This window comes from Vigna angularis, chromosome 1, assembly GCF_016808095.1.
Source record: "Vigna angularis cultivar LongXiaoDou No.4 chromosome 1, ASM1680809v1, whole genome shotgun sequence".
Lineage (NCBI taxonomy): Eukaryota > Viridiplantae > Streptophyta > Magnoliopsida > Fabales > Fabaceae > Vigna > Vigna angularis.
Window position 1 is genome coordinate 48116402 of NC_068970.1, and position 11401 is coordinate 48127802.

The 11401-nt window shown below is 34.9% G+C and overlaps 2 protein-coding genes across 3 annotated transcripts; one reads left to right on the forward strand and one right to left on the reverse strand.

Annotated features, from left to right (window-relative positions):
* Nucleotides 1-3517: 3517 nt before the first annotated feature.
* LOC108326645 (WAT1-related protein At1g68170) lies at nt 3518-8841 on the reverse strand. Of its 2 annotated transcripts, none has more exons than XM_052873489.1 (7): nt 8456-8841; nt 8268-8330; nt 8073-8189; nt 7537-7780; nt 4295-4453; nt 4000-4151; nt 3518-3920 (listed from the first exon to the last, which is right to left on the reverse strand). In XM_052873489.1, exons 1-7 carry the CDS (start codon nt 8668-8670, stop codon nt 3692-3694), a joined length of 1179 nt encoding a protein of 392 aa, XP_052729449.1. In that variant the 5' UTR covers nt 8671-8841; the 3' UTR covers nt 3518-3691. The 2 variants fall into 2 exon arrangements, with proteins under 2 accessions (XP_052729449.1, XP_017415741.1); XM_017560252.2 differs by having other exon boundaries at nt 8471-8840.
* Nucleotides 8842-10701: 1860 nt separating this feature from the next.
* LOC108326656 (uncharacterized) lies at nt 10702-11097 on the forward strand. The gene has a single exon (XM_017560264.1). The coding sequence runs from the start codon at nt 10702-10704 to the stop codon at nt 11095-11097; it is 396 nt and encodes a 131-aa protein (XP_017415753.1).
* The last annotated feature ends 304 nt before the right edge of the window (nt 11098-11401 follow it).

Sequence of the window (11401 nt, forward strand, 5' to 3'; positions counted from 1 at the left end):
GGTTTTTGCTCTTTAAGTTGCGCATATAGACAAACAGGTTTTCCATAGATTATATGCACAAAAAAGGTTCTTAAGCTCTGTCCTTTGTTTTTTAAATAATATTATGCAAATGTGTGTATTTTAGTCTCTTATAGTTGTCCTTGTTTTAGTATACTTTATATGTCCTTTTAGGGATGAATTGCATTTTGGATAGACGCATATGTCTTGGTAATTGTTGGAAGTTCTATATCGATTAAAGAAAATGCTAATTCGTAGTATATAAGTGGGTGCAATTCTTATCTTACAAACCGATTTTATAAGGTTAAGTTAGGTTTAAAGTCCACTTCTTAATATGATATTAGAGTCATGGTTAGAGTTTATCCTTGCGAAAATTGTTGTTTGTTGCTTTTATTGTTTCACATACTATTAGACTAGTCATTAATGTCTAGTCTTACATTCCATATGCATATGTTTCGACATGAAGGGGTGCATCGACTAGAGATGATGGGATGCAACTTTTACCTTTACCTTACAAACAAGTAAGATTAAGTTAGGTTCAAAGTCTACTTCTTAACCATAATGATGAGGTGGTTCCAAAGGAATTTGAATCTTTGTGTTTCAGATAAATTAATTTGATATAGAGCTTGGTTTAGTAACTGAAGTGTATATTGTTGATTCATTATCGTTTCTATTTTTATAAAGGTTAAATCATTTTTGAGGTCCCTATTTTGGGTTACTTGTTTCAAATGGGTTTCTCAATTTTTTCAGTTATAATTGGGTTCTTCTTTTTGAAAAATTGATGTATTTAAGACCTTGCTATCAGGACCATAAAGGGTGTCACGTGTCACTGTCATGTCTATGTCATTGCATTAATATTAATTTGGTTTCTGTATTTTTTTTGTCTCAATTTGTCCTATGTTTTTTTTTAAATTAAACAATTTTGTTCCTCTTAAATTAAAACAAAATTTAATTTGTGTATAAATGTTATGCAAATATTTTTATTAAAATTGATATTTTTATTAAATATTTTAATAAGATTAAGTTTATTTATAATTATATTTAGTTAATCATATGTTCTTTAAATATACTTAAAAGAGTTAAAAAAAAGAAAATAGTGATATGACATGCTGATGTGAATTTTTCAAATGACGTAAAAAAATGAACAAATCGATAACGTGAAAACTTTTGTGAAACTATAGGAACTCTAAGTAAAATAAAAATTAGAGAAAATTCATGAAAATCATAATTTAATGTTGTATGTTATTTCTTTTTTTTATGCTCTTTCATGTTAACTAGGGTTTTCACATTAAAATTTGATGAAAACCCTAATTAATGTAGAAGAACACGAAAGAAGGAATAACATAAATGACCTTTAATTATGATTTTGACGAAATTTTGTCCCATTTTTTATTTTAATTAGGGTTTCACGAAAGTTTCCAAATCTCCAATTTTAACATAAATGACCTTTAGTTATAGTTTTAAGGAAGTTTTCATGTTGTCAATTTGTTTATTTAGTCACCTTATTTAAAAAATTGTTGTTTGTTGCTTCTATTGTTTCACATACTATTAAACTATTCATAATGTTTAGAATGTTTAGTCTTACGTTCGATATGTATATGTTTTAGCATGAGGGGTGTATCGACAAGAGATGATGGGATGCAACGTTTACCTTTACCTTACAAACAAGTAAGATTAAGTTAGGTTCAAAGTCTACTTCTTACTCGTAATGATGAGGTGGTTCCAATTGAATTTGAATCTGTCTCAAATAAATCAATTTGATATAGAGCTTGGTTTAGTAACTGAACTGCATGTTGTTGATTCATTATCGTTTCTATTTTTATAAAGTTTTGACGTATTTAGGTTCTTGTCATTAGTACCATGTGTCACGTGTCACTGTCATGTCATGTGTCATTACATTAATATCAATTTGATTCCTGTATTTTTATTTTGTCTCAATTTGTCCTATATTTTTTGAAAATTAAATAATTTTGTTTTTCTTAAATTAAAACAATTTAATTTGTATATAAATGTTATACAAATTTTTTTATTAAAATTGATTTATTTATTAAATATTTTAATAAGATTAAGTTATTTATAATTATATTTAGTTAATCATATAAATGTTAATTATGTTTTATAAATATACTTAAAAGAGTTAAAAAAAGAAAATAGTGATATTACAAGCTGGTGTTTCAAATGACGTGACTCATAATGTGAAAACTTTTATGAGACTCTAGTTAAAGGTAATCTTTGTTAAAATTGGAGATGTGAAAACTTCAATGGAACTCTAATTAAAATAAAAAAACTTTTATGTTACTTCTTTCTTTTTCATGCTCTTCCATGTGGTTTTCACCTTAAAATTTTATGAAAACCCTAATTAATGTAGAAGAACATAAGAAAAAGAGTAAGACAAATTTTCTCTAATTTTTTATTCTAACGAGGGTTTCATGAAAGTTTCTCATCTCCAATTTTAATAGAAATGATCTTTAATTATAGTTTTATGGAAGTTTTCACGTTATTAAGTTGTTCATTAAGCCATGTCATTTGAAAAATCCACGTATCACTATTTTTTTTAACTCTTATAAATATATTTAAATAACATAATTAATATTTAAATAATTAACTAAATATTATAAATAAATTTAATCTTGTTAAAAATATTTAATAAAAATATAAATTTTAATAAAAATATTTGTATAACATTTATATAGAAATTAAATTTTGATTTAATTTGGGTGAGACAAAATTGTTTAATTTTTAAAAAAATTTAGGATTAAATGGAAATAAAATAAAAATACAGGAATCAAATTGAGATTAGTGTAATACACGTAACAATGACACATGCACTCTAATATCATTATGTTATTATCACATGACAAAATGTCACTTTGACATGTGACCAAGTTTAATTTTTTAGAAATAAAATATAAAAAAATAAAAATATTTAAAGAAACTAGAAACTAATATCTGACACCTTCTTTAAAGGTGTAGTACATTACTAACTGTAAGTATCTGATTAAATTAAAATTTAAAATTTAAAATTTCAAATATAGAGACTCGGTTGAAAAAAAAATTTAAGAAATCCATTTGAGACAAGGAACCAGAAATAGGAACTAGAGATTTTATAAAATTTATTTTAGCAAGTATAATATCAAGGCTTGCTCTTGTGTAAAGTTATGCTATAAAATTTATTCCTAGTATAACGTTATTCCAATTGTGTACATTCTAGATGCCGATTGTTGTTTGCCTGGGATTATTTCCATTTATTTGGTATCATCTATGTTTTTGTTATTATGATAGTTAGTCCACCCATCATAATTTTATCATTATGGAATAATGACTATTGGAATAATTTTTCATCTTGATGTTCAAATCCTTTATCATATCACATTATTACTTTCTAAGGCAATTTACTTTGGATTTCTTTAACTTTTACTGCATAATTGAAATACTAACAGACAAATTTTCTTTTATTGTTTCTCCAAAAGTTTTGATGTCCTACTAAAAGTAAGGAAAATATTATATGAATATAGTCCCATTTAAATGTGAATTTCTGTAAGGCTTTCCCATAAAACAAAGTAAGAAACAAACAATACAGCACATGTATTTGATGCGCATAAAGTGCTCGTAAGAATTGCTAACTCAAATGTTTGAAATCTCACACAAATTACTCAATTTCTCCAACTGGGTCGACCCAAGTGGTGTTGAATTTTCACTCAGGATTGGTTGATATAGTTGATGGTGAACAGGAAGTAACACTTGCTACAATCTTGTTGTCTTTATCCTTTTGCCAGCTTGCTAAAGATGGATTGGTAGAGTGGATTGTTTCACATTGAACAGAGTCTTTTGAGAACACATCGTTCTGCTTCATCTGTGTTTCCTTGCTTTTTCCCCACAGCAGCAGGTACAATCCCCCCACAACCACCACTGATCCTGTAACACTGCACAGCATTCACACTTTAAGTGAAAAACTTGAAGGTTCTCATACAATTTCACAGCTAATTTAGTTGTTTAATTCACCTTCCAATGTTGGGACATTCATCTAGTATCAAAGGCTCGAGAAGGGTCACAATCACCACCATTAGAGGACTAAAAGCAGACGCAAATAGTGGTCCCTTCCTTCGCACACACCACGCTAAAAGGGTGTAACACACTCCAGAGGCCAAAATTCCCTGCAAAACAATAAATATAACAACCAGTTATACCTTGTAATTAACTTCATTTTAACCATGCAATATTTTGGTTGTATGTGTGTGCTGGTCATGGCAAAGCAGAGTGTTTAGAAAGCATAAAAAGCAAATATTTAATCAGTTACCGCAGAAACTGCTGTTACGAGCCTAAAGTTCCAACCAATTTTCCACTTGCTCCAATCTCTCTCCGTAAAGAGAACAAATGAAACGGATTGGATTGAGGCTGTTGAAGATGTCATAGCCGCAATCGAGTAGTGCCACGGAAATTTCTCGCTCATCTTTGTCTGCGACAAAATTCAATTTCTGACTAAGTTTAGGCAAAAAAGTGTTGGGTAAACGTTAAATGGATGGGGCCCACTTGTTGAATAAGGAAGCCAATGTTTCCTACTTTGTAAAGTGGAGGATTTTGAGGAAAGTGTTTTTCCTTGTCTGCTGAACCACCGAAAATCTGCACCAATGTCTTCTTGGAGTTTAGCTCTTTTATTGGTTATAAAAGGAGAGTAAGGTGTGCAAAGAAAAACACACCACCGAGAAAGAAGTAGGCATTCTTGCACAAGAGAAGAAAGAGAAGAATATTGTGAGTGTGTGAAAGAGAGAAAGCTAGAAGAGTGTGGTGTGTGTAGCGTGAAATTCCAGAGAAGGAAAAAGAGTGGGATTGTACTTTGTGTGTTGGGTTAAGTTATTGTGAGTTGTGATGATTGTGTGCATCATTGTGAGAGTGAAGAGTGTTTCTTGTATTTCTGAAAGCTTTTATTTTCAATAAAAGTATATTTGGTACCAACAAATTGGTATCAGAGCTGTGAGAACTTGAGTGTCCGAGAAATAAAAAAAGAGAGTGAGAAATGGCAAACCTTGCAAACAGTGTGTCCCTTCCTCAATTGACAAAGAAAGTCAACTTTGATAATTGGAGTGTGCAAATGAGAGCTCTTCTTGGATCCCAAGACGTATGGGATGTAGTGGAGAGTGGGTACAAAGAACCCACAGATGACGAAGGACAGACGGCTGCCCAACTTGCAGCGTTGAAGAAAACGCGTGTGAAGGATAAATCAGCTCTATACATTTTGTACCGAGCTGTGGATGAATCTGGCTTTGAGAAGATAGTAAATGCAAAATCTTCAAAAGAAGCGTGGCAGATTCTGGAGAAAGTATACAAAGGTGACAACCGAGTCAAGCAAGTCAGGCTCCAAACTCTCAGAAGCGAGTTTGAAAGTTTGAGAATGGAGGAAAAAGAAAGAGTATCCGAGTATATATCTCGGGTGGAAGCAGTGGCAAATCAAATCTGTAGAAACGGAGAGGAGTTACCAGCCAGTCGGGTTGTGGAGAAAATTCTGAGATCGTTAACAGATGATTTTGAGAGCATTGTGTGTGCCATTGAAGAGTCAAAGGACTTGTCAAAACTCTTGGTTGAAGAGCTTGCAGGATCTTTGGAGGCCCACGAACAACGGAGAAGAAAGTTGTATCAGCCACTTGATCAGGCACTTCAGGCAAAGTTTGATCTGAGGAGAGGAGCTCGGAACACTCAAGGCCGAGGTGATCCTGGAGGAAGAGGCCAAGGACGAAGAGGTCAAGGCCAAAGTGATTATGAAGATGAGGAAGAGCAAACCGGTCAGCAGAATTGGCGTGGCCGAGGACAATGGAAAGGCCGAGGAGATCGGTCAAGTGTAGAGTGCTTTAGATGTGGTAAGCATGGTCATTATGCATATGACTGTAGATCGGCTGAGTGCTATAATTGTGGTAAGCCCGGTCATATAGCAAAATATTGTAGGGCTGAGAAAAAGGAGGAGATGAATCTCCATACAGAGGAAGCGGAGAAAGAAAGTGAAGAGTTAGGAATTTTGTTGATGGCAAGGAGCCCAGACGCAGCGTTGCCGAGAAAGAGCCCGGACACTGCATTGAGGAGTTGGAGATCGAATGCTGAACTGCGTCCAAGTTACGTGAAGATGTGGAAACCGGATGCCGAGATGGGTCCGAGGTGTGAAGAGTTGTGGAGATCGGATGTCGAGACGAATCCAGATTATGCAAAGTCATGGAGATCAGACAGTCCAGAAAGGTGTTTGGTCAGTTTGTATAGCTCGAAGGAGCTTGCAGAGAGCGTGGTGGATAGCTCAACAGAAAGCACAATGGAGAGTTTGCTGATGATTTTGCCAGATAGTGTAGAGGAGCAGGTGGAGAGTCCGGAAAGTCCATCAGAGAAAGTGGGAAACTCAGATTATGTTTCTGTAGAGAAATTTCAAGAGGTTCTTGCAGAGCTCGATCGAGAGCGTCGAGCCCGTGTTGCCGCGGAAAATACGATATCCGAATTGCATGATTCATTAAAGCAATTAAAGATGATGGATCAGGATGCTACAGAGAAGCGTGATAAAATTGACCACTTGGGAGATGATATTTTTCGTGAGAAGAAAGAAATGATGAAGCAACTAGAAGAAAGTGCAACGGAAAGTGTCGTACTGCGATCGGAGGCTGAAAACTTCAGCAGTATGGCGAATAAAATAGATGAAAGTGTAGAGATGAATCCAATTAGTGAAAAATCAGTTATGGTCAAGAAGAAGAGAGTCAAGGTCAAGAAGAAGACTACCGAAGCAAAAGAGATGTTCGACAGGAAGAATCCAAGTAATAATGGAATGAGTAAATTTGGTATAGGATGAGAAAAACTCAAGACCCATTTACGTTTACGGGGGAATTTTGTTGGGTAAACGTTAAATGGATGGGGCCCACTTGTTGAATAAGGAAGCCAATGTTTCCTACTTTGTAAAGTGGAGGATTTTGAGGAAAGTGTTTTTCCTTGTCTGCTGAACCACCGAAAATCTGCACCAATGTCTTCTTGGAGTTTAGCTCTTTTATTGGTTATAAAAGGAGAGTAAGGTGTGCAAAGAAAAACACACCACCGAGAAAGAAGTAGGCATTCTTGCACAAGAGAAGAAAGAGAAGAATATTGTGAGTGTGTGAAAGAGAGAAAGCTAGAAGAGTGTGGTGTGTGTAGCGTGAAATTCCAGAGAAGGAAAAAGAGTGGGATTGTACTTTGTGTGTTGGGTTAAGTTATTGTGAGTTGTGATGATTGTGTGCATCATTGTGAGAGTGAAGAGTGTTTCTTGTATTTCTGAAAGCTTTTATTTTCAATAAAAGTATATTTGGTACCAACAAAAAGTTGTCTGAATTTGGAGAGATTTAGGATGTCTTTAAAATGTAAAGGTTTTGGTAATGTTATTAAGAAACAGTCTTGGTGTGTTCAGACTCATTTGATTATTGATCCTGAAAGTAACTGTTCTAAAATCTGTAGATTTGCATTAGTATCATAATGCTATTGTACTTTTTAACACACTTTTTGTAAAATCTCCAGAATGCTATTGAAGGCTATTATGAGTTGAACCTGGATTATCAACCACACTGAGTAACTCAAAGCGGCTCCAAAGGCTAGTATGCAGCCCCACAAGAGAGAACCTGTGGGGGCACCATCTGGTGATGGTGCATGGTGCAAGAAGCCAATATGTGATGACCAAAGGCATAGCTTTCTTCCTTTGTAGAAAGTGATGATCATGGCACCACCTATTCCTGTTAAAGTTCCCACCAACTTGGCCATGCCACCTGCTGTTCCAAGATTAGCCTTCTCAAGTCTGCATAATTTAGCAGGGATGGGGATTGTGATCCCCACCATTTTATCAAATGCTAGTCATAATAAACCTTTCTATTCGGTATAATTTGTTCAAAATTGAAAATCACCAAACATTAAACAACTTGAATACGGTTGAGTAAGTGTTATTTGTACTGATTTCTGATTATAATTGAAGATTTTCACAGTATAGTCTGCAAAATAAATATATATATATATATATAGTATTTTTTTAAATTTTTTTTCTTCTGAACTAGAAGTTTATTGTTTGATATGCAAGGTTACATGGAGCGTACCCGAGAGAAATAGACATAAGGTAGGTGACACCAGGGACGAGATTCAACATGGCTGAAACATATACTGCAGACGTCAAGGCCAACGATTTAACGTAGAGACCTTGTAGTAAGGATCCCCTGAAAAAGTGTAAATCATCATCTTACATATTTTGGTTAAATTCTATATTAAATGAATTAGGGCATTAGAAATTTTACCCAAATAACCCACAGAGAAAACCTTGGAATGCAACTTGCCCAGTAACATCTTGCAGATGTTTCCTGGTGAAACACGTATCAAAATAAAAGTAGATAGATTCAAAATAACATTAGCTTTTATTACTACATAAGATTATGTTATGTGCATGGGAAATGAAACTAACTGTTTTTGGTTCCTAACTCTTAACTTATTAGAGAAACACCTTTCAACGATGAGAGCTAGGGGAACAATGAAGGCAGTAGCAAAGATGAATCGGTAGGCAACAAGAATACTTAAGCTCATTCCATCATCTGCTACTATCTTTAACATGATATTCACCACTGCATATAGAGTCTGGAGCAGTATCATTAACAGTACAGCCTTCACATTACCTGTGCCTTCAACTTTGTTTAAATCATCCATATTCCAGCACCTATCACCAATATGCAATTTTCCAAAGTATGCAATACTCGGTGAAGCAATGCAGCATGAATAAGAATAAGAAGCATCAGCTTCTGATCCCACTTTTGTTTTCACAATACTAAACTTTGGCTAGTGTTATTCAAATTAAATAATGGGCAACAGATTTGTGAACTTCTTTTATGCAGAGAATATGTATCTTAGAAGAATGCCCCTTTGCTATATCTTGCAGACATGCAGTTTAGATTTGATAAGGAGACAAAATGAGTTCAACTTGTGGGAGTTTTTATTTGTTTTTGGTCCCTTCCTTTACATTTTAAAGTCTTTTATAAATTTTATTATATTTTTTAATATCTTTATTTGCAACACCTGATGACGTATGGTTGCCTTTTAGAAAGTTCCAAAAGGTCTGCAGGCGAGAGTTGTTCAAGTTATAACTCCTACGAAGTTTCTATGATGCCCTTCATCTTGAGCACTGGTTAATCACTGATTTCATAATCTTTGAAAACAAATTAGGCAAAAGAACCGAAATATACTTCGCATCTTGGTTTTAATTCAAAGTTTGTATTTGCCTATAGTTTTGAATTATATCTTATGGGGTTTTGCTTCCTGTACCCTATCATTTTCATCTTACACCCTATCAATTTATTTAATTTCCAATTTTGCCCCTATTTGGAAGTTAGTTCTGGAAAATGTAATCCGGAAATAGAAAATATATTCTAAGATTTTATTTCTGAAAAAGAAAAATATTTTTCCGATTTTTTTTTAGAATTGTCTTTTTGATTTTTTTTTGAATTTAACTTTCGGAATTTATTTTCCGGACAATGAGCTACGTCTTCCGGAAAGAAAATAAAATAACTTACCTCTTACTTTTGTTTTAAAATTATTTAAAAAGACGAAGTTACCTCTAAAGCTTAATAATATTTTTGTCCTTATATCTGTAATAATAATTCAATCTATAGATTTTGATTGAATATGATGTTTATATTTAAAAAGGAGAAACTGAGATTTATTAATATAGTTACTGATTTTGCGTGTTTATTGTCCACGCAGGAGCAAGGGAGGAATAGCTTTAATCTTTCAACTTCTCTCATAGGTGTTGATGTAGAGTGAATGTACGTAAAAGTCACTTAGACCACGAACTACATAAATAAAGGAAACGATAAGAGTAAAAACTCATAAGAAAAACTACCAAGAATATTTTTAGGATTTTAATTCTGCACTCCTCTTTGAAGTAATTTTCTCTTCTAGGCTTTAATTAGCATGATTCTAAATCACTATGCATACTCCACTCACGATTCCATCCATTCCATTGCATCAAATCCATCGTATCCGTTCTGCGCTATCCGTTTTGCATCAAAATGCAAAACTGGATTTGATGCAATGATACTGTGTTTTATTTGGTTCATATCCTCAAACACCTTTTTATTGTGTTTGACCTAAATTTGTTACCCATCTCTCCTAAAACAGATTGATATATATTAGGATTCATATTTTCAATCCTAAACTTGAGAATTTTTATTTTAATAAAAGTTGTATAATTTTTATTTTATTTCTTTATCTTTATATCTAATACAATAAACCCATATGTAAGTTATTTAAGGTATAATAGAATTGAGTAAGTGCTTTTTAGAATAGAGATAATAAAAAGAAACAGTGCAATATTTTATTAAATTTTCATACACTAGTAAAAAATGACGTTTTTAACTCATACATTATGACTCAGTTTTTATGGAACCGAAGCATATCAAATCGCAGTGACAGTTTGGTAATTTTAAAAGCATTATATGCCTCGATTGTTAAGCAACCGGTGTCTAAAAAAAATACTGGTTTGGTTGCAGAGTGAACCGAAGCATAACCCTCACGTAGCAATGAAACGGCCTCGGTTAGCAGATGGACCGAGGCATATTGGGCTTGGACTGTACAACTTAAATGGAGAAAAACCTAGTCTGGTAGCAAAATCTTTTCCCAAAAAACCTAACACCTCTCCTCTTCTCCTGCGTGTGACGACCTCCTCTTCTCCTGCGATGTGCGATGACAGTGGACGCGGCGAGGACGCGGCCGCTAGGACGCAACGACGACGAGGACGCAGCGGCGGCGAGGACGTGGCGACGAGAACGCAACGGCGACGAGGACACAGTGGTGACAGAGGGAGGTGACGGAGGGCAGATCTGCGCGCTTGGAGGGGCGGAGGGCAGATCTGGGCGCATGGAGGGGCAGAGGGCAGATATGCGCGTATGGAGGGGCGGAGGGCATATTTGCGCGTATAGAGGGGCGGAGGGAAGATTTGTGACGAGCGGAGAACCACCCGAGGATGGAGGATTCGTGGAAGGAGGGGGAGCAGAGGAAGTCAGTGACGGTAGCGAGGAGGGTGGGGACGGCAGAGGATATGAACACAGTGGCGGTCAGAGACTTGGAGGTGGCTCTTGAAGTGGTTGATGGTGGATGCTGGCAAGCTTCGTGGGGGAGATGGTGGTGGTCAGAGATGCTTCTATCGACGGTTTAGGTGGCGCGAAGAAGCTAAACTATGGCCTCTGACCACGCCGTTGGGGGAAGAACATTTTGTGTTTCACCATGTGCGAAGAGGAAGAACAAAGAAACCCTATTGTAATATTGTGTCTTGTTTGATTCATGTTGTTGTAATATTGTGTCTTGTTTGATTCCGGTTGTTGTAATATTTTGTCTTGATTGATTCCTATTATGGATTTCTTGTTTGTTTTAGATTCTTGAACTG